Source organism: Phoenix dactylifera, chromosome 9, assembly GCF_009389715.1.
Source record: "Phoenix dactylifera cultivar Barhee BC4 chromosome 9, palm_55x_up_171113_PBpolish2nd_filt_p, whole genome shotgun sequence".
In the NCBI taxonomy this organism is placed as follows: domain Eukaryota; kingdom Viridiplantae; phylum Streptophyta; class Magnoliopsida; order Arecales; family Arecaceae; genus Phoenix; species Phoenix dactylifera.
Genome location: NC_052400.1, coordinates 11,846,555 through 11,869,992, shown reverse-complemented (window position 1 = coordinate 11,869,992; position 23,438 = coordinate 11,846,555). Strand labels below are relative to the sequence as shown.

The 23,438-nt window shown below is 41.0% G+C and overlaps 1 protein-coding gene across 5 annotated transcripts; it reads left to right on the top strand.

Moving 5' to 3' along the window:
- Positions 1 to 9,210: 9,210 nt before the first annotated feature.
- On the top strand, positions 9,211 to 19,849 carry LOC103701887 (bifunctional dihydrofolate reductase-thymidylate synthase-like). 5 transcript variants are annotated; one of them, XM_026802490.2, is made up of 14 exons: positions 9,211 to 9,422; positions 9,901 to 10,038; positions 11,099 to 11,193; positions 11,417 to 11,955; positions 12,020 to 12,419; positions 12,523 to 12,567; positions 13,198 to 13,263; positions 15,094 to 15,155; positions 15,244 to 15,318; positions 15,401 to 15,566; positions 16,630 to 16,753; positions 18,051 to 18,157; positions 18,293 to 18,472; positions 19,451 to 19,849. In XM_026802490.2, exons 4-13 carry the CDS (start codon positions 11,534 to 11,536, stop codon positions 18,401 to 18,403), a joined length of 1,578 nt encoding a protein of 525 aa, XP_026658291.2. In that variant the 5' UTR covers positions 9,211 to 9,422; positions 9,901 to 10,038; positions 11,099 to 11,193; positions 11,417 to 11,533; the 3' UTR covers positions 18,404 to 18,472; positions 19,451 to 19,849. The 5 variants fall into 5 exon arrangements, with proteins under 5 accessions (XP_026658291.2, XP_038985966.1, XP_038985967.1 ...); XM_039130038.1 differs by having other exon boundaries at positions 11,099 to 11,211; XM_039130039.1 differs by lacking the exon at positions 9,901 to 10,038 and having other exon boundaries at positions 11,099 to 11,211.
- Positions 19,850 to 23,438: the final 3,589 nt, after the last annotated feature.

The following is a 23,438-nucleotide window of genomic DNA, read 5'->3' as shown; positions in this document are numbered from 1 at the left end:
GTCGACGCACATCCTCCACTTTCCGCTCGCCTTCCGGACAAGTACGACATTTGCCAGCCATTCGGGGTAGCTGACCTCCCTTATGAATCCTGCCTCCAAGAGCTTGTCTACCTCCTGGTCGACCACCCGGATCCGATCCGGGGCACAGTGTCTCTTCTTCTGCTTTACTGGTCGGTGGGTCGGGTCGACGTTGAGGGCGTGAGAAATGACCTCCGGGTCGATCCCAGGTACATCGGCCGCCGACCAGGCAAATACATCAGCATTGGCTCGGAGGAATTCCACTAACCTGAGCCGAGCTTCCGAGTCGAGGTTGGCACCGACTCGGACCGTACGGTCCGGGCGACCCTCTTCAAGGGGAACTTCGATCACACCCTCGGCCGGCTCCCCGTGCCGCAAAGCCACCTCGTCTCTGGCGTCAAGGGACTCGACGCTTAGGGCCTCCACGGGCTTCTTCCCTTTGAGAGTTGCTAGGAAACATTGCCGTGCGGTCGGTTGGTCACCTCGGACCTCTCCAATCCCGGCCGCCGTGGGGAACCGCATTAGCAAATGGTATGTAGAGACTACCGCGCGAAGGGCGTTCAGTCCGGGTCGTCCGAGGATAGCGTTGTAGGCCGAGGGAACACGGACGACCAAGAACCCGAGCCGCACCGTGGCTTCTGCGGGTGCAACGCCCGCAGTCACAGGCAGCTCAACGACGCCTTCGGCCGAGATAGCGTCTCCAGTGAATCCTATGAGGGGGGTGGATGTTTTGTGCAACACTTGTCGGGACAAGCTCATCTTTTGGAAGGCCTCGTAAAACAAAATATCAGCTGAGCTTCCACTATCCACAAGAACACGCCTTACATCATAGTTCGCCATAGTGAGGGAGATCACCATGGCATCATCATGGGGGGTCTGAACCCCCTTTACATCCTCATCACAAAAAGTGATTACATTTCCGACCCGCTGCCTCTTCGCGACGGCCACCCCTGATGCTTCCACCGAGCCCCCCGCGTTCCTCACGGGCCGAGAGCAGCCCCCAGTGATGGTGTGGATCACGCCCCGCGACGGGTCGATTCTGCTCCCGAGGCTCCTGAGGGGCCGGGTCGGCCGGACGCGGGTCTGCGGGGGGACGTCGGTCGTTTACATATCGACCGAGACGCCCTCGGCGGATGAGAGCCTCGATCTCGTCCCGAAGCTGGAAGCAGTCTTCGGTGTCGTGGCCGTGGTCTCGGTGGTACTCACAGTACGCTCGAGAGGGCCTCCTCCCAGGGATTTTCTTCATCTGTCTCGGGACCGGGAGGTTCTCCCGCCCCTTGACCTCCATAAGGATCTGGGCCCGGGGGGCCAGGAGTGGGGTGTACCGGTTGAAGCGTCAGTGCGGAGAACGAGGGCGTGGGGCGCCGTGGTTCCTCGCCGGTGATGGGCTTCTGCGCCGATGTTGAGGCGTCGGGCTCCTCCTCTGGGGTGCCTCTTTTCGCCTTTTCTTTCCGAGCTTTAGAGGGGCCTCGGCGGCCTCCTTGTTCCGGTGGGCGGCTGCCTCCTCGGCGTCTGCATACTGGTTCGCCCGAGACAACAGCTCCGGGAAGCTCCGCGGCAGGCGTTTGTCCAGGGAGAAGGTGAGTCTGCCCTTCCGGAAGCCACGCTTCAGGGCTGAGAGAGCCACCTCCTGGCTCAGGTTCCGGACCTCCAATGTAGCCTTGTTGAAGCGGGTAAGGTAATCCCGCAGGCTTTCTCCCTCGTTTTGCCGGACATCAAAGAGGGAGTCGGAAACCAATCGCCGCCGGCTACTGACGGCGAAATGGCTGATGAAGAGGCGAGTGAACTGGTCAAAGGACTGGATAGAGTCAGCCTCCAGGCCGGCGAACCACGCCCTGGCTGGGCCACGGAGGGTCGCCGGGAAGGCCTTGCAGAGGAGAGGATCTGATGCTCCATGGAGGAGCATAAGAGTCCTGAAACTCTCCACGTGATCCCGCGGGTCCGCCGCCCCGTCATAGGGCTTGATCGCCGGCATTTTGAATCCCGGCGGATTTGGGGTCCGCAGGATCCTCGAGGCAAGCGCCGGTTGGGAGGAGATCTCCAAGTCGGCGAAGGGATCTTTAGAGTGGCCCTTCAGGATCTGGAGTTGTCGGTGGAGATCGTCCACCCGCCGGTCCAGGGAGCGCGACCGATGGGTGGGAGACAAGGAGCACCGAGAGGGGGACCGACTGGAGCGTGGGTTCCTTGAGGACTGGGGGGTCTGGGAACGCGCCCGGGCCCGCCTCTTGTACCCCGCGCAGCTTCGATGGGACGGTCCCGGCAGAATGGACCGTGCTCGAGAATCTTCCTCGCGCCGGCGCTCCTCCCCATGGGAGAGGAAGGAGCGCGGTTAAGGAGGACAGGTGAGCGCTCAGGGAGCAGCGGCTCCTGGGCCCGCTGCGGCGCCCGAGACATCACACCCTGCAGGTTCTGCACCGCCTCCGCGAGGGTGCGGACCTGCTGGGCTAACTGGTCGAACTGAGCGGCTTCGACCATCTGAATCGGGGGTGGAACGGTGGAGTGTTGCTGAGAATGTGCTGGAGACGCAGCGGCCTCCCGGCCGGAGGCGCGAGAGGCCCCGCGACCGGAGGCATTGGAAGCTCCACGACCACCTCGCCGTGCCATTACGATCGCTCTGAGATCAGTCCCTTCCTCTAGCGCCAACTGTTGCTGGTGGTCCAAACCGAGAACGATTGACACAGCGGTGTGAACGGGGTTCCGTCTGAGTTGTCTTGGTTGGTGTTGGTTACGCTCCACCTTCCACCGGGAAACCTGCAAGCAAGCCTCGCACCACCACTGGGGTAGTGGGGGCCCTCCGACGATCAAGTCAGAGAAGATTGGAGGAGGAGGAGAGATGATAATCGCAAGCAAGAGAATGCTCTGGAAGATATTGCTTACCCCCCTTCTCCCCCCAGCCGCATATATACCTGGCTGGGGGGTCTCTCAGGGGGGTTTGTCATCGTGGGCGCGATGGAGTGGCCACTGACATGGCCGTTACAGGGCGTCGTGGAGCAGCGCTGGGTACGGCCATGACAGGGCGTAGTGGAGTTCCGCTTTGTACGGCTGATACAGGAGATCGTGGAACAGCATCGGGTACAGCCGTTGCAGGGAGTAGTGGAGCAGGAGGCCTCGGCGTGCCTCTGGGAAGCAGCCTGTCGTTATCAAGAGATCTCCGACTCGGGGTCGGAGTGCTGGATCAGGGGGCAGCTGACCCGGGGTCGGGCTGCGGTGCTGAGGATATCCGACTTGGGGTCGGATTGCTAGATTAAGGGGCAGCCGACTCGGGGTCGGGCTGCGAAGCCGAGGATGTCCGACTCGGGGCCGGACTGCTGGATCGAAGGGCAGCCGACTCGAGGTCGGGCTGTGGAGCCGAAGATGTCCGACTCGGGGTCGGATTGCTGGATCAAAGGACAGCCGTAGTCTTCATGGGCGCGCGTGCCGGTCACGTGGAGCATGGCGGCTTAGTTCCCCCGTAACAGTCACGAATTTTGAATTTGAAGCCAGCTCAATTTGGCTTTGATGTAAAAAATAGCGGTAGAGTTTTTTATCTAATAATTAGGGCTCGTTTGGTTCGCGGGAAGCATTTTCTTTCATACGAATATGATTCCTGTAAAGCAAATTTCTGAGAAGAGGATGCCTGAAAAAGTACTTTTGGCATGTTTAGTTGACCATGGAAAAGTAATAGAATTTTAGAGTGCTTATATTTGATTGACCATCCACTTTTCTGAAAAAGTTATGTGCAATTTTTATTATAATCTTAATAAAAATTAGGTCTTTAATGCTTTGTATCAAATAAGGATCCTTGATTTGATAGCTGAAGGGCTTTTTTGGAAAAAATAAAAATGTTTCAATTTTTAGATCACGGAAAAGTAACTTTTCTATGTTTCTCATGGAAAAGACTTTTCTCTGAAATGTGGAAATCATATTTCAATGAAAATATAAATTTTTCGTCTCTCTTATTTAAAACTCCAACCAAACAAGAGGCATTTATTTACTTTTCTATTGACTACACTTTTTTCCTTTCTTTTTCCGCAAACCAAACCAACCCACAGTAACTTCACATGGAAGCAGTTTCTGCAACTTAGTGTGAACTACAGAAGAAGATAGCCACTTGATTCTTACCAATCTCTTCCCAGTTCATCTCTTTTCTCGAGGGATGTGTTGAAGATGGGTTATCTTAGGTGGGTAATATGGACATGGTGATGCTTCTGTAGCTTCGCACTGCCTCAGCTTTGCTATATCATAGTCTGGGACTCTTTGCAAATCTTTGTGGGTTAGAAGAAGAAGCTTTACAAAGATTTTTGATAAGGAGTTTGCATGATGACATTTTTGTGCAGTGCCCCATGAGAGAAAGGAGTCCAAATTAGATGATCTTGTGCAAGTATTTTTTGTAGTGTCAAAGATTTTCTCAGAAGTATTTATCTGAGAGAAAGACTTCACAAGTTACCATTAATGACAACCACTAGTTTGGGCTTTTCAAAAAAACAAAAAGATTTTAATCAGGAATAGAGGTGGCAAAGACCACTAGCTACCTTCAGCAAGGAACCAGAAACAAGAAGAAACATGGTTTACCAATGCCAAGTCGGGATCAGGGCCCTCCCTCTCTCTCTCTCTCTCTCGCACAACTAAGAAGAGAGTTCACTCCAGCGTCAATACTCCACCATCAACCATAAAGAGGGATAGCGACTTGACTGCATCAAGGAGATGGCACATCGAAGAGGGGGTTGGTGGGAGGAGAGACTGTGTAAGGGTATATGGAATGTATTTAGGGCTGGTATGGTTCGCAGGAAGCTTTTTTTTTTTCCTTCCTATAAATATGATTTTTAGAAAACAAATTTTTAGAAAGAGCATGTCTAGGAAAGTACTTTTGGCATGTTTGGTTGACCATGGGAAAGCGACAAATTTCCACTTTTCTGAGAAAGTTATGTATAATTCTTATTATGCCCTTAATAAAAATTAGGTCTTTAATGCTTCTTTAATGCTAAAGGAACTTTTTGGAAAAAATAAAAATAAAATGATTCCTGCCTCATGGGAAAGACTTTTCCATAAAATATGGGAATCATATTTCCATGAGAATACAACTTTCTCATCTCTCTCCTTTGAAAACTCCAACCAAACAAGAGGCATCTCATTACTTTTCCGTTGACCACACTTTCCCCTTTTTTTCCCGCGAACCAAACGAGCCCTTAGTTACACATTGGTCAACATTGGATAGCATTAAATAGATTTTAGTATATATAATTAATAAACTTAAATAATATCTTCCGACTAATTTTTTGGATGGAATCTTAGATTCTTCCAAATAGTATTAAAACATTAGAAAAAAAAATCGAGCTTAAAATGCTGAACTACCGGATCAGGATGGTCTGAAATTATAGCCTGACATAACTATTTTATCAATGTGTCATGCTGGCCTGATGGACTAGCTCGATCTATTTGTGCCCTTAGCTTGTTAAACTTAGGCTAGCCTAATTAAATCCTAAAGAAGTTCAGATGGCCCCAAATACAATTTCAGTCCAAAAAATAAGCGGAAGGAAATAAAAATATTTAATTGCTATAGTATATTTTTCTTTTTCTTGAGTGTAACAGCGGATAACTAATTCCTGCACATCTGCAGCATTTTATTATCCTAAGGAGACTTCATTTGCCATCCCACAATCAGCATTTGATGTTTGGTGCAATTCTTTTACAGTGTTTTATTGACTGTATCCGATTGTAGCTGATTCGTATAAAATAACTTAATGCCAGGAGGTCTGTCCGTCCATCATTATATTTTTTTTTATCAATACACAACTAAGGTTTTATGTCAAGTGCTTGTAAACATTAGGTCTTTTATGCCCGCGGCTCGGCTCGGGTTGTACCCTTGGCACGAAAGGATGGTTGATCTTCTTTGTTGGTTTGTAAATGGTTATCCTTAATTTGCACCTTCAAATACATAGGTCGGACATTATATTAATAGAAATGGCAACAGATCAGCCTTTATTTACACTTGTTCTATACTCGTCTCGGAGCGGGGCAGAGTGGATAGGTTAGACAGAAAGGGTTAGACGGATCGAGTCGGATAAAGCTATTTTTTTATTTTAATGCAAATTAACTAAATAAAAATAAAATAAAAATAAACTTTAGTACTTCATAGTCCATACTAGATTAAATAAATAATAGTTGAAGATATAAGATATAATAGACTGATTTATCAAGAATAATAAAAACATAATAAACAAAAATATTATTGTTTAAAAAAGCCGAATATTTCTTAAATTAAAAAAATATCTAAGCATCACGGCTTATAGCTTTCACATGTTGAATTTTTATTAAGAATAAAGTGATTAAGACAAAGACAAAGAGAAAATTTATGAAGAGTTATATATATTCGATTTCGGTTCGGAGCTAATTTTACCATTACATGCACCTATTCTGGATCTGCTACGGGTTGTGAAAAACTGGCCTCATTGCGGTCAAATAGGTCGTTGATGGAGCGAAGTAAATTACTAGCCGTGGGTATTAAAATGATCATAGAAATCAAGGAGTGAGAATAAAGGTGAACATAGAATAAACATAAAATGCTGTATCCATATTAGGATGGGCCTAATTTTTCCTTGATAGAAACACCTATATGAAGTTTTATATAGGTGATTTGTCTTTAGCAAATTTCAGACAATTTATATAGGTTCAGTTGTACCGAACCTACCAAACTAAATGGAATCAAGATTAGTTGGATGAAATAGAGTAACGGGTGCGCCAGCGCATATTTAAAAGAAATTGATATCCGGTTGCTTTGTTGACTGTACTATAATTTCTAGTCTCCATTGTCTCGGACTCTGAGGCCAAACTATTTTATCATGGTTGTCTGGATCCCGTCACCCATATTCTCTCTCTTATTCCCTGCCTAGTTTTCTCACCAAGGTTGTCTTATCAAAATAGTTAATGGGAGTCATTTACATGTGTCATATTGTAATGCTAAAAAAAATCTTCAGCACATCAATGAGTTCAGTTTATCCTTAATTATTTTTTACTTCAACTTTATTCACAAGTAGTTTATTAGTTGGATCATACTTTAAGAGTAGCAGTAACAATGGATCATTTCTACTGTAGCCTCGGCTACACTCTATCCTGTCTTATCCATCTGTTTAAAATGAATAGTTTGATGGTAATAAATTGTTTTTGAATATCATGTTACTGTCCTCGTTATTGTTTGATTACTCTATTTTCAGCTAATGTAATATCTTAGGCACCCCGAGATTTGTTCTGAGCTTTCAGGCATGTTCATCTCCAAGTAGAAAGAAAGTCCTGACCAACTACATTTTTAGTTTATAATAGATTTATGTTTTCGATTATCTCAAAAGAAAAATTTTGGATTTATCCTCGCCCTAAACCTCAAATCCCAAGGCTACTCAACTCCTAAGTCCCCATCATGGTCATGTTTTGGGACAATCTAGTTTGACTCAGCTTTTGATATTTCATTAATAAACTAAACCATATACTACGAATAAGAGAATTCAATATGGTTCATGGGTCTAGGAGCCAGTTAATTTCCAACCAATTTGATTCAGCCGACCCAGTGGTTTCTGATATTAAACCCAAAAGCATATGAACCAATCCATGTATAAATATATTAATTAGCTTGGGGTTGACAAGTGAGACCCAAATTTCAAAATAGTTAGCACAAACCTATTTGCTTCTGGTGGGTTCATGTAAGTTGGTGGGTCAATATCAGATTTTACCATCCGTAGATTATATCAGTAATTTTAAATCTCTATCACTTGGAATGGGGCTTGAATCCAATTTTTGAAATAGTTAACTAAAATTTATTTATTTGAGGACTCGTTTAGTTCACCAAAAAAAATGTTTTTCACTAGAATATTTTTTTTTAAAAGTTGATGTCTGAATATATGATACCTGAAAAAATATTTATTTTCATATTTGGTTGACTACAGTAAAATAGCATATTTGAAAATGACTTATATTCGGTTAAGCATATATTTTTTTGAAAAAGTTATATAAAATAACTATTTTGATTTTAATAATGAAAAAAATCTTACGCATTTGAGCTAAAACTTTGAGGATATTTTTTTAAAAAGAAATATCATAAATTTTCAGCCGGTGGAAATTGGACTTTTCTAAGTCCCGCGTGGAGCCAATTAATTTCCAACCAATTTGGTTCTAATGACTCATTGATTCCTGGCATTAAACCCAAAAGCATGCAAACCAATCCATTTACAAATATATTAGCCCGGAGTTGACAAATGAGGCCCAAATTTCAAAATAGTTAACACAAACCTATTTGCTTCAGGTGGGTTCATGTGGCAGGTCCAGATTAGATTTTACCATCTGTAGATTATATTAGCAATTTTAAATCTCTTTCACTTGAAAAGGGGTGCGAATCCAATTTTTGAAATAGTTAACTAAAATCTATTTATTTTAGGACTTGTTCGTTCACAGAAAAATTTCTCATTATTAGAATATTTTTTTTTGGAAGTTGATATCCGAGTATATGATGTCTGAAAAAGTATTTTTTACATATTTGGTTGATTATGACAAAATAGCATATTTGAAAATGGCTTGTGTTTGGCTAAGCATATATATATTTTATGAAAAAGTTATGTAAAATACTTATTATGACTTTAGTAAAGAAATTTTTTTTATACATTTTATGTAAAAACTTGAGGATATTTTTGAAAAAAAAATTATCATAATTTTCAACACGTGAAAATGGCCCTATTCTAGGCCCATGTAGATTTTTTTTTTATGAATATGAAAATTTTATTTTCATAGAAAAAATATTTTTTTTGAAAACTTCAACCAAATATATTTTTTAAATTTTTTATTGACCATACTCTCTACCTTCTCTTCTCGCAAACCAAATGAGTGTTAGATTCATGCAGGTTGATGGATCTAAATCAGATTTTGCCATCCCTAGGCATGTTGATAATTCTAAACCTCCTTAATTGGGTTTTATCAAAACAGACATCGTTAATTGGGGAGGGCTCGGGAGTGAAGAAATACAGGAATCTGGACCGGAACTCAGGGGTCCCAGTCAACCCGACTCAATTATAGTCGGGTCCGTGAAGCCAAAGGCTGAAGCGGGTCGGGTATAATTCGACCGTGTCTGACCAGATCCGATACGGATCCGGACACTGGCAGCAAAATGGCCTCATGCGTATTTGGATAATAGCCAGGAGGTCCCGGATCCAGGCAAACCCGATCCGCGTTCCGCCGTTCCCTTTCCCAATTCTCTTCGGTTCTTCACTCCTCGAAGTCTTCGAGTGTTCAAGGCCGGCTAGGGTTCTTTCCCACTTCCCAACACCTTCCGCCCTCCCGAGCGGCAACCGGCGATCGGCGACGAGCGCCATTCTCGACCGGCAACCGGCGATCGGCGACGAGCGCCATTCCCGACCGGCAAGAAAAGCATCCAAGCGCGGTACCAGGTAGTGGAATCTTGAATCTTGGTCTCCTTTTTCTGTTTGTATGGCGGTTTTGATGATTTATGGCCTGGAAGTTGGCGGATGTGGGGTTTTAATCCGAGAGGTAGCGTGAATTTACTGGTTTATTGTGTTTTGACGCTTCTTTTTGCGGGGAAGTGCGGAAAGATTCAATCTTTTGGAGGTTTTTTGAGCGGAGGTTTCTGGGTTCTTGGGACGATGAGCTCTCATATTTTGGAGTAATGCGGGATTTCCTTGGGTGTTTATTTTTTATTTATTATTTTTTTTCTTTTGTGTTCCCTGTCTATTATTACATGATCATCTTTTAAATGTTGGTGCTGAGTAACTTATTTGACTGGGTTTTAGGATTGTTGAGATTAAACTTTATAACAATAAAAGCCTTTGATTTGCAAACTGTCAATTTCTCTCTTTTTTCTTTTTTATTCTTTTTCTGTTACGCTCACTTTCCACTCCGCCTCTGAAGTGGCTTTGAAATCCGGCTGGCTTCTGGAAAGCAAAAGCGGAGAGGTCTCCGGGAGTCGTGCCGGCGACCCGGAAGGAAGTGAGTGGGCCGAGATCTTCTCAGAGGCCCTCGTTGGGTTTTCCCGCTTCAGTTTGTGAGGTAAACGCCGGATTCTTGATTTTCGCGCATTTTTCTTGATTTTTTATTGATGATTTTTGACTTTATGATCGGTTCGTGTGGGGTCTTAGCGAATTTGTGCGTTTTTTTTTTGGATGGAATCGTAGTAGATATGTGGTTTTAGTTTTTCCTTTTGTTATTCGTTTGGAATCGATGACGAGGGTTTCCGGAAATTACTAAAGTATGGATTTTCTGGGAGTAGGGTTTGCATTTCGAGTTCTTTTCAGGATTTTTGGTCTTTTTTTGGGCGGTGTTTTGTATCAATGTACGCAAAAATCTAGGTTTCCTCCAATTTGTTGTGAGATTACGGAGGAATGCCGTCCCGTGTATTATTTGAGGACAAAAGAAGACATTTTGTTCAGTTTCGAGCACTGTTTCGCTATTTAAGGTGAAATTTCTTCATTTGGTGGAAGCGTTAGAGGAAAATCTCATTTTTAATGCTTTTTTAATGGATTGCTCTTCTTGAACGAGCTCCTCTCTATATTCTCCATCAATCTCCCGCTACTGAGCTGTCTCTTGAATGTATCTTTTAGTGGGTGTCTACTCTATCATGAAAGTCTGCTTCCTTTTACCGAAGGCCACAAGAGGAGCCGCTCAGTTGCATTGGAGGGGGATTTCGCTTTTCCCTGCCGAGTTTCTGAATTTAGTTTTGCAGATATATTCATCATGAGAACCTGAAAACTGGTTGTCCATTTTTATGAAATTGAAGCCTGTGGTGTACCCTCTAAGAGTGAAACACAAAAAACTTTGCCTTGATGTTATGTCCATAGTTGTGGTGTCATTTGATAAATTCTAATTAATTGTTCTGAATTAATGGTCTTGTAATCTTATCATTAAGCTATGCCAGCATATTGCTTAAAAAAAGAATATGATTTTAATGTCAAGACAAATTTATGCCGAAGTTGGTTTGACTGGCTTCATAGGCACATAAAAGAACTGCAGATTTTTCCAGATTTTTATGTTCATGATAAGTTGTGAAGTTCCTCACTTTATGTATTGGCATTATATTTACATTTCATTACTAATAACTATTGAACTGCAGGAATTTGCATCATTTTTGGTGTGTCAGATCTTGTCATGTTTCTCAAATCGTAACAAGACAATAGGATTTTTTTCTCTGGGAAGATAGCTTTCAAGGTTTTCTCAAGCACACATGTTAAGTACATACATGTTGCAGCTTTTGCCGTTCCATCATGTTGCATATTGTACTTACAGTATCCTTTTCTGTTCCAAGTTTCAGTTTCACTGTTGCCATGTTTCTTATTTGTCTTGTTGACGTGTGTTTTAGTTGCATCGAGGCATTGATTCTTTAACCTTTATTAATCATGTCTAATTCATTTAGTTGTCTTACTATGTTCAGATTGTACCAGTTTCGAGCAAAAGTTGCTTATCTCGCATTGGACTTGAGAGGCATTGCCTAGGAGTTGGAATTTTTAACAAAGTGATAAAGTGCAGCTATTGCCATTCCATTCCAGTTATGGCTGGTGACATTCCCACAAACATTTCAAATGGTAATACGCAACATGATCCTAGAAGAACTTTTCAGGTTGTTGTTGCTGGCACTCGAGATATGGGTATTGGGAAGGATGGGAAGTTGCCATGGAAGCTGCCATCCGACCTTAAATTTTTTAAGGAGGTTACTATGACTACATCAGATCCTGTAAAAAAGAATGCTGTGATAATGGGTAGGAAAACATGGGAAAGCATTCCTCTTCAGAATAGGCCTCTGCCTGGTCGTTTGAATGTTGTGCTGACTCGCTCCGGGAGTTTTGATATTGCAACAGCTGAGAATGTCGTCATCTGTGGAAGCATGAATTCTGCCTTAAAGCTGCTAGCAGCAACCCCTTATTGTTTGTCAATTGAGAAAGTGTTCGTTATAGGTGGTGGCCAGGTATTAAGGTGAGTTTTAATTAACTCATTTAAGTATTTACGGCATCAGAAATGTTGACAATATTAATTGCAGGGAATCTCTTAACGCACCTGAATGTGAAGCCATTCATCTCACAGACATAGAAACAAACATTGAATGTGACACTTTCATCCCTCCAATTGATTTTTCAGTGTTTCAACCTTGGTATTCATCCTTTCCATTGGTAGAGAACAATATCAGGTATTCTTTTGTGACATATGTTCGTGTGCGACATTCGGCTACTGAGCTTCATGCTCTGCATGATGGGGAAAAAACTGATGATAAATTATATTTGAACAAGTTTGAGGTTGAGAGGTTCTCATTTCTTCCTAAAATAATACATGAAAGACATGATGAATATGTGTATCTTAGACTTGTGCAAGATATCATAGAAAATGGTGCCCAAAAGAATGACAGGACAGGGACTGGAACACTATCAAAATTTGGTTGTCAGGTATGCCTGTTTTTCTGGTAAATGCTTGTCTACTTTTCGTGCCAATAAATTTGTTTCATTAAAAAAAACACAAGCATCTTAAAATTGTCTGCCTGCACTACAGATGCGGTTTAATTTGCGAAGATCTTTTCCGCTGCTTACAACCAAGGTACTACCTGTTATCTTGTTTGAATCTTGATGTTTGTGTCTGCAGTATGCTAGAGTTTATGATCACAAAGCTGAGATCTGGAATTAGTTCAGCAAGTGCACAGGTAGCAATTGCTAAAAATATTACTTTGAAATTTGAAAAAAACTTAAGGATGTCAGTTGAATCGAGAGACAATATGGGATATTAGAAACACATTAATAAAAAATATTTTGAACATGCTCAGATGCTTCCTGGTTGTTTACGTTAGTTGGTGAATTATTTGTAAATTTGCCAGAAATTCAGGGTTTGCGTTTAGCTTTTGTAATTTTGCAAAACTTTGAAAAATGTTTTGCTTTGTCTTTTTATGGAAAATTTGGCGTTTCTATATAAAATTCCTTTGTCTGCTCACAGTGGACCACAACCCCCACCATATGCACCTGCATGCAAAAAAAGCTTGATTCGAATTTTAGTTGTTTAATCATGATTTTACTTTCTGGATGCTATAATTTACTTATGGTCTTATGATTAGTAATTTCACCCTACCAATTATGGAGAGGATACCACTGCCTTCTAAAGTTCAACATGACATGGATGTACATTTTCTTTCATTTTCTAGTACCACAGAATATCACTATATGGTCACTTTTGCAGAAAGTATTTTGGCGAGGTGTTGTTGAAGAACTCTTGTGGTTCATCAGTGGTTCGACGAATGCAAAGGTGGGTAACATATTATGGGTAAATTTTATATCAGCTGTGATGCATATCTCCATCACCACCACCACTACCACCATGACCACCACCATCATCAATTCTCCTATCCTCTTTTATATGGAAATGTTTCTGTGATCTAGATTAGCTCATGAATCTATCTATCGAATTCAATGCTCCTATACTCTTTTATATCCAAATGTTTCTATCAGCTAGATTAGCTCATGAATCATTTCTATCTATCGAATTGCCTGGGTTGTATTGGCTAAGATTTGTTTCAACTTTCAAGTGCTGGTTTCTATTTGCTAGTCCTGTAGTTTCATGTTTTTATTGGTTAAGGAAGAAATGATATGTAATGTACAATTTATGGTGGATAAATCAGGTGATTTGCAATAACTCCACTAGAAAAGAAAAAAATTCTGCTATCGTAATGCATAGAAATTAGTCATGCATGAGTTGACTAGTCTTGGTGAAATCCTGATGGACATTCAAGCTTGGTAAAGATATTTTGAGTTCTGGAAATGATGAAAAAATGCTGAAAAAATGTTTGGCAATGTGATTAATACAATCTTGAATCTTCTCATGGATGATATTAGAAGAAAATGGCATCGAAATGGTCTTTTCTGGTTATGCTATCCTAGTGGCTTTTTGGTGACAAGATGCTGATGAAACCTACTCTATATTAATGAGGCCTGTTATGTAATCTGCACAGCATTTGAAACATGTTTCTGTAAATGTTCTGATGATGTTGTGTGTGGGGTACATATTCAGGTGCATTGTACTAATGGCTATTAAATTGCTAGTTCATGACTACATTGCACCTATTAGAGTGATTGGAGCTCAAAAGCCTATTAAGGGGCAAGTTCAGTCATGTGTGAACCATAGTTCAACCCAATCTTGCAGTTGGTTAGATGGCAGCCTAATCCGACATATTGCAATCTGGAACACCAACATTTAAAGTTGATCTGAAACCAACAATTCAACTGTAAATGAAATTAGATAGGATTGAGTTATTGGGATCTGGAACAAAAGAATTTACTATCTAACAAGTCAAAATAACATAATAACTAGGAAAGGGTTTAAGTTCACTTGAAGACAGTCCAGTCATGAAGTGATCTTTTCTTGTTTCTAAGTGGTGGATGGTTGATTTAAGAATTTTAGATTGAAGTTTATAGGGTTTGTTGAAGTATGTAACGCTTACACACTATTGCATGCCTGTGATAACTTTTGAAACCTATACATATGGTATGTTTTATATATATATATATATGTTGATATTCTGTAGTGGGATCAGGTTGGGTCTTGTCACTTAAGGTGGCAACCTGAACATGAGCTGGAATGGTTTGGTCTGGATGTAGTTTTCTTGAATCCAACCAGGTTCTTCTCTCTTTTCAAGATGGCCAAGATTGGCAAGGTTGGGCTAGCTACTTTTGGGGTGAACCGCATGATTGCAGCTCTGGTTCTTTTATAATGTGAGCTGGATAATGAATAGGAAGTCTTGCTATTGACCAGCTAATCTTAATATATATTTGACAATTATGTGGAAACAATTACTATATTTTTTCAAGATCTATGTTCTGATGAGGCTATCCACAACTTAGGTTGTTGCTGATTGGACTAATTATTTGATGAATTATATGGTGCACACTAACATCCTTTTGTATCCCATTCTGTAATAGAAGTTTAATTTGCTGGTTTTGTCTTTGTTTTAACACATTCTAGTGGACAAGTCTCTTTTTTAACTGTGAGCTGCATAGTGGCCATATAGCTCTGAACCAATTTTTTTCATTATTTCGTTTGGATGCAATTCTGTGACAAAGACTTTTATTTTTTGAACAGGTTTTACAGGAAAAGGGTATACATATTTGGGATGGCAATGCATCACGAGAGTACCTTGATAGGCATGCACCATGCTTTCTTTACTATAAATTTGATGTTTTGATTTCCATCGAATCTTGCTATCTGATGTCATTAAATTTCTTTTTCCAGTGTTGGGTTATCATGTAGAGAAGAAGGCGACTTAGGACCAATATATGGGTTTCAGTGGAGACATTTTGGTGCCGAGTATGATATAATTTTGGAAACCTGTCCATCTATCTCTGCTCTGACTTGGTGAACTTCTAACCTAGAATCGCATATTTTGCAGATACACTGACATGCATGCTGATTACACTGGAAAAGGATTTGATCAGCTATTGGATGTAATTGACAAAATAAAGAACAATCCAGATGATCGTCGCATCATTCTCTCAGCTTGGAATCCTTCAGATCTCAAGATAATGGCCCTTCCTCCTTGCCACATGCTTGCACAAGTTAGTGATTATGCAGAAATTCTAAATAATATGAACCCGTTGCACCACCGTAGGTTTTAGCTGTTGAATTTGTTATTCAGTAATCATTTTCAGGTGTTGTTGTATGCTTATGCATTTTTCTTAAAGCACAGTTTATTATTAAATTAGTCCTGGAAACTTTTAAACCTTATCTTTCAAAAAGTGAGGACAAGTGTAACCCATTGGGAGCAACAGTGTCTGAAATGAGCTATTGATATTTCTATATTTCCCAGCCTTGACATTACTGCCACATCCTGTTCTTGTCTGTGAAGCAATGCAAGATTAACGTAGAAATGTTCTTAGAAGACAATTAGTAACTACTCTTTTTAGCACTTGGAATGGTAGCAAATGCATTAGGAAAATTAACTCCACCAGTTGTTTTGACTGCACATCTAGAACTTGTTGACTAGAAATTTTTATTGCTGGACCTCGGTTTTTATGGCTATTTAATTTTTAATTCCTGGCCCATGTAAAAGGTGTATATATATTGTATATTATGGACTAATTGATAAATGGAACTTGGGCAAGAATTTATGGTTAAATGGCAGCCAAAACAGGGGACAGGGTTCCATTTACCCAAAAGCATCCATATTGGTATCAATCCTCTCATCTGAGGATCCTTACCTGCTGCCAATTGCCGTAAAATGGCCATTTAACACATTTTGAATATTAAGGTTTTCACCTTTAGCATAAATCAATAGGCTCATGATCTCATCTATTATTACTGCTTGATAATTTGCTTGTTTAGGTTATTCACTTGTTGCAAGCCTCTCTCCCTCTCTCTCTCTCCCTCTCTCTCTCTCCCTCCCTCTCTCTCTCTCTCTCTTTCTCTCTCCCTCTCTCTGGAAGGGGGAGTGAAATGATTTCAGAGACTTTAGAAGCTATGTGAAAGTGATATTTGAAAACATTTTCTTGGTGTGGGATGACTTTTGTCACACATGTAATTTATGTTTATTTATTTTTCTTTATTTAGATCTTAATCATACTTTTTCAGTGCATGCTCCTCTTTCTGTTTCTATCTATAAAAGTTGTTGCTTCTCCCCAGTTTTATGTGGAGAATGGTGAGCTATCATGCCAAATGTACCAACGGTCTGCAGACATGGGTCTTGGTGTGCCATTTAACATTGCGTCGTATTCGCTTTTGACATGCATGATTGCTCAAGTTTGCGGTATGTTATCTTTGTTTTCACAGAATTTGTTGAATTGTTTTATGCTTAAGAAACTGTTAAATATTCATGAGCTGCCTGGGTATGGATTATATTTTGATGCCAGCAAGTCAATACATCTGAATATGATTGTTAAAACTGGCTAACCTTATGCATGATCTACATGTTAGGAAATACATAGTTATTGGAGTGCAATAAACATTTTTTGAAGAGTTTATAGATGCCAATATTTAATGGTTTGATATTTTGGGAGGTTCTTTGGGAGTTAAATGTGCTGAGGTGTATATTGGTTGCAAATAATGCATTGTTTGGTATTTTGGGAGGTTCTTTTGACAAATCAGAAGTTGAGCATGGTTGACTACAAATAATCAAGACACCGTCTCACTTTCTAGAGAATACTTCTATGACTTTTTCCAAATGCCTACCGAACTATATGGAATGTCAAGCTCCATTCTTTTGTAGCCCTATCACACAGCAGTTGGGAGCTCCAAGCTAATAACCAAGGTTGTATGTCTTGAGACACCAATTTATAGCTCGGTCAAAACTAGAATCTTGCCACAATGTCTAGGTGAAGGAAGGAAGCACATGATCCATGCTCTCATCTTTGACTGAAAAAGTGCATTTTCATTCAAATTTGATGCCCTCATTCAGAGGTTCTCTTCTCTGAGGATTCTAGATGACCAGCCAAATAAAGGCTTGGAGCTTGCAGGAAGCCTTAATGTTCCAGCAGTAATTTGCTCCCTCTAGCATTTAGGATCCTCATCATATGTATCTAACGAAGCCAGTTTAAGCATAGAAATGTGGTATTATGTAGTAGTCTTTGGAAGGTCTGAAGGATGCTTAAAGGTGGTTACTTGCATGTTTAGTTATCAACCTTTTGGTACGAAATCTGTTCCTTGCTTTAGTGCATAGTCCACCTTATATTTAGCTGTTCAATCTGTCATCCACTTCTATCAGTATTTTTTAATTATTTCTATTTTGGGATTTGGTGGGCACGTTGGGTTTTGGGGGGACAATTTATAGAATATGTTGGGCTGATGAAAATCTCCTTGGTTCTTGCTTTTTCCCTACCTGTGCAAATTAGGTTATGGATTCCAACTAGGATGCATAATGCATATAGAACCATGGATATACTCTGTTGTAGTTATTTGAAGCCATTTGCATAAAAAATCATACTGATGAGATTGCTACACATTAATGATCCTTTTCCTTTTATTTTGTCTATATACATTTGTTTGTCTCCTTACATGGACCAGTGCTTTTGTTATTATTTTGCTTCATGGCTGTTTTCTATATGCAGATCTTTTGCCTGGAGATTTTATCCATGTTATAGGAGATGCTCATGTTTATAGAACTCATGTGAGGCCTTTAGAAGAGCAGCTTCAAAAGCAACCAAAAGCATTCCCGGTGAGCAATGCTATGTAAATTATTCTACTAATAGAATTAAGTAGAATAAAAGAAGAAATGGTTGGTCTGAAGTTAATTGTAGTATTCCAATTATTTGATTTTATGTTACCACTTTTTTTCGTTCATCAAACACAGATTCTGAAGATCAACCCTTTGAAGAAGGATGTAGATTCCTTTGTTGCATCCGACTTCGAGCTTGTTGGGTACGACCCTCACTACAAGATAGAAATGAAAATGGCAATATAAGACCTTCAGCTTTGGAGAAGATAACTTGTCCTACTGGTCTACATAATGTGTTTCTGCATAGTTATAGAGGTAACTACTTGTTGACAGCCTTCTATGTTTAGCAAGTTATCTTAATACTGTCAGTTAATCAAAAGTCAGGTATGAACTTTATGTTACGAACTCAATCTAATAGTAGTGGGTTCAATTAAGGTACGCCGTACCGGTACCGATAGGCATACCGGTCGCCTATCGGACCGGTACGGTTCTGGTTCGGATCAATTTAAACCAATACCGAACCGGCCAGCTCTTCCCCGCGGAAGCGGGTGCGCCCAGCCAGAGCCTGGGAAGAAGAAGAGAAAGAGAGAGCGAGCGGGGGAGGGAGGGAGGGAGGAGAGGCCTCCACTGCTCGCGGAGGGCCGCGGGGGGGGGGGGGGGGTGGCGGCGGAGCCCGCGGGGGCGCGGCCGCAGAAAAAAAATTAGGACTTTTAAGTGAAGTCAGCAAGTCACTTAAAAATCTCCAAATTAAAAAAACTTGCCCCCCTCGGGCCTCCGCCGGCCCCCCACGGTCCTTTGCGGGGGGCGGCGGAGGCCTCTCCTTCTCCCTCCCGCCCCCGCTCACTCTCTTGTTCTCTTCTTCTTCCTCGGCTCTGGCTGGGTTCGGCATCTACGGGCCATGTACTGGTTTCCGCGGCTCCGCCGTACCGGTCAGGGCTCGGACCGATATGGTATGTGCTGAACCGGCCGGTACGGGCCGGTTCAGCATACCATGGGTTCAATGCAAGATGGCAAGCTCAGGAGAGGGTTCTTTTGAACTTGCTTTGAGTGAGAAATGGCTTAACAGCCAGAAAACATATCCACTTATAAGATATCGCAAGCTTTGGCTATTGACCAAAAGCTTGGGGCAGGCTCTACCTAAATAAATTTTTTCGTTGCATCAAAATAAAGACTTATGTTGATAAAAAGTATCATTGCTCAGGAGGATATTATGATTTCCATGCTCATGGAAGGTAGAGATAAACTTTTTAATAAACTATTTTTTTGTATCATGCTTTCCCCCACTTGTATCAGGTACAGCTGCATGCCTATTTGTGGAGAGGCCCTTAAAATAACAATCAAGAGGTCTTTACTCCATCGGCACATATATGTCTAGAAAGCGATCATCTTATAAGTTTCTGAAAGACGATACCAAGAGGTGACTGAAATTATTCTTTGTTTTGATTTCTGGATCATCAGTCTAGCTTTCATCCATGACCCTGACATTTTATGGATGGAACTCTGGCTCTCTGTTTTTCAATTTGAGCCTATCTGTGAGTTCCCATGTCTCAGGGAACAAGAATGTGTCTTTATGCCCATCTGAACTTATTTAGTGCCTTCAGTCTTGCATTTATGTTAAACAGGGGTAACTGTTTGTGATGGTATGTCTTATATTTTCCTTATTTAAAATCTAATGAGCTTCCATATTATTGAGATTGAATTAATTAGGTGAGTTGCACGAGTGTCACGCATATGTTACTGAGGGCTCTCATCGTGGGTATGTTTTTGGCGAGGAAGATCAAATTCGAAGGCACTTATTAAGTACTTAAATTTTGCTTGGAGAACATGTAGGTTGAAGAGATGGAATGGCAGCAGTGAAAATATAGCCCATCTGTTTGCCCTATTTTGCAAGGCCACGACGCTTGCCTTCATATGCTGTAGCTAATATAAACAGTCTCTGAGCGAGCCGATTGAACAAGTGGAGCTTAAGAGAAATCAAGCAACTGATTTTTGGCTGTCTAGAGGCAGCCATCCATCCGGTAAATAATTCAACCTGAGAGCTTCAATTCTCTACGGCAAATTCGAGTCAATTCTTCTTCTTCTTCTTCTTTTTAATAGTACGATCACATCTATCTGACAATTATTTATGGGTAATCTTAATATGATTCTGAACTCAAGTTTCAAACATCTTTCAGCTGCCTGTTCGTTGGCTTTCTTTTCTTTATATACATTTTCCATCTAGATTTTATTGTAGGAGGAGGTGTGTATTTAGTTCTATATTAGCTATGCATTAGTAGATTTTAGGTATCTACACAGTATCAAAAAATTCAAATATCTTCTCATTAATCTTTTTAAGGTGAAAATCTGGATTGTTAAAAAAGTAACAGTGAATCTGATATGTGATCCATGTAAACTATGATGGTATAATAAATATTCATTTTGATTGATTATAAGTTAATTGCGGTGTTTGTGGGTGGATTTATAGTACTTATTATAAGTTGATGGTTTTTTTCTCTCTCTCCCTCTTTGCTCCCTGCGAGCAAGAGGTGTTTTTCTCTAATAGAGGACGCGGACGTGGATTGGGGCTGAGAGGACGGTGCCTGGGGGTTTGCATAAAGCAGCGGGGTTGAGGGGAGAGAAAAGTTTCTGGGTTTGGATGGAAGAAGAGGGAGGGATGGGGCGAAGACGCAGGGGTTGGTGGGATGGGACGTGATGACGGGTGATACGGTTGTGCACTTATCGACGGCAGTTGGCATCACTGTTTGGCGTTATCTTGTGTTCTGTGGGAGCATGAGCTCCGAAATGGGATCCCAGCTTATCTTGACTTGATTACGTATTACCAGGGTCTCCGGTGTAACCTTGTAGCTTTGTAGATGGCCAAAACAGGGGGTTGGCGGCTCCATGAGTTTTTACTTCACAGCTGCCCAATATTGGGCTTGTAGACCCAAGTGAAGAATACATAGAAAGGCTAGTCGGACATGCTAACCTTACTCGAACGGTCTAGGTCGAAGTGCAAATATGTACCAACAGTACGTTACTAAAGGAAAAGATAACATCGATCATGCACATCTCTGTTGCATGCCTGGTGGATCATCAAATAGTTATATCTAACTATCCAATTTATTTAGATATATTAATAATATTAATTTTATTTATATAAGTGGATTGTGTAAAAAAAATATTTCATAATTTATTTTACAAAAAAGGCTGGATTGTTTTTTTTTTTTTACAGTTCCGTCTATGTTTACTCTCATACACCAAATTATCCCCGCATATGACTTGCATCATGTTTTCTTGTGTTAGCACCCAAAATATATACAGTGCCGGAAATTATCATGATCGGCTCGACGCGGTGAGGAAGGCCAGTTGGGGAAGGAACATGGCCATCATTGAGAAAACTTGTGTTAGGGCTCATCGTTGAGGTTGGTGTTTCCAATGATGGCGGAGAAGATGGAGATGAGTTTGAAGATAAGTTATAGGATTCTGAAAGAGTGGGCATAAGTAGAGATATAATTAGAGACGAGGCAGTTAGGACGACAAAAAGGCCGACCTCGGCAGAGGAGGATATGATGGGTGGCCACTCGGAGGAGAGAGGCAATGGCACCGATGGTGATGAATTTGGAGTGGAGCGGATAAGACGGTTGGTGAAAAATATGGTGATGTCAGCAAGAGGGCATGTATATGGCTATAGGCTAGGTAGATGAAGAAGAAGACATGGAGGTGGTCGTATGTTTTGGTTGAGGGACTACAAAGAATTTTGGAGGAATTAATGGTCTGACTATCGTCATTGGCACCACTAAAGAATCAAAAGAGGCATTATAATATCAAGGATAAAGGATAAGTATCCACATGCAGTATCGAGAGTATATATTTATAATCATGCATGCACCATATATTGGTTAGGCATGCATCAATGGACTAGATAGCAAAACATGCATGTGTCGAGTGAAGAACAAGTGTGCAACTGAATACCAGACTTAGCGATGCCAAAAATGATCAGGTAGCAAATTGTGTGTATTGGACACCGAGTACGTGTGTATCGGCATGACGTACTTAGTGTATGACAAATAAATTATGCATCGACAAATATTGCAAATCAAATTAGATAAGGTGCGAATAACTCATAAATAAGGCCTAGGTATATCTCTAGAAAAGGCATGTATGTGCTGTTCTAAGTCATGTATGTGTGTCAAGGTGTGCATCATTGCGACCGATCTTAAACTTGTACAGGATTATCCGTATGCAGAAAACCTTGGAAACGAGCCCTGGCAATCATAACGACCATTTGGCCTTACTGATGCTCCTTCGCATCCCATGTTTTAGCTCATATATATATATATATATATATATATATATATATATATATATATATATATATATATATATATATATATATATATATATATATATAGCAATGTCTGAGAATTATTCACTAGCGTCATTGTTGCAAGAAATTTACAAGTCAAATTAATAAGAAACGATGCATTAAATGAAGTATCTGAGTATCACAGTATTAGCTATCAGGGTTTCTAAGGAAAAACAACCACCATTTGATCTCCAATTATATTCTTAAGATAACCGGAGAGCCGTGTCGGCAGCGTCGCGGCGGCATCCAGAAAGGCGTGTTCATCTGCTTCCATGTGGGACCCATCGCCCCAGGCCGCCGGCATGGCTCGCCTGCTCACTCTTCGTAAAGCTCCGGATTTCATGCCAACATTTAGGAGAGAACAGTTTTTTTTTCCTGTCCCAGTTGACGACAGGCCCATACGGTGAGGAGTGAAGACAGAAAGTTGAATGGCAGGCCGGCAATAAATTAACAAGCTAGAGATAATAAAAATCATGAATAAGTGATTTGCTTCTCTAGGATATCTACAATTAAACCAAATAAATTTAGCATCTTCCGATTGAAATAATTATCTTAGCATATGCATATGTACTTGGCTTGATATATGGAATCTTTATTCAAAATGACAAAAAAAAGAAAGAGACTGCTTTGCAAGATTTTGCAACATCTAAATCCTCTCCGAATATTTTGGTTTGTTGATATGAGATATATTTGGATGTAAAGAAAACTGCTTCAAAAAATTACTTTTATTGAGAAATGTAGTTTGTCATATGCTTGTCTCAGTAGAAAAATCGCAAATTTGAAGAAATTAATAGCTAATTATCAAAAAATCTTTTTTATTTTCACGAATCCGGACAAGCAACAATGATGTGGTGTTCTCAAAACCAAGTTATTGCTTAAAAAAGAGTTTGAAGGCAATAATTATGTTTAATCCGGTCAAGTGGTCAGCATCAAGCC

What these genes read in the sequence shown, in the direction of transcription:
- LOC103701887 (XM_039130039.1), top strand. Translation starts at nt 11,534, where the DNA reads ATGGCTGGTGACATTCCCACAAACATTTCAAATGGTAATACGCAACAT. An exon ending in TTCCGCTGCTTACAACCAAG is followed by an intron (nt 12,568 to 13,197) that starts GTACTACCTGTT and finishes TCACTTTTGCAG; the next exon opens with AAAGTATTTTGGCGAGGTGT. An exon ending in TGGAGACATTTTGGTGCCGA is followed by an intron (nt 15,319 to 15,400) that starts GTATGATATAAT and finishes CATATTTTGCAG; the next exon opens with ATACACTGACATGCATGCTG.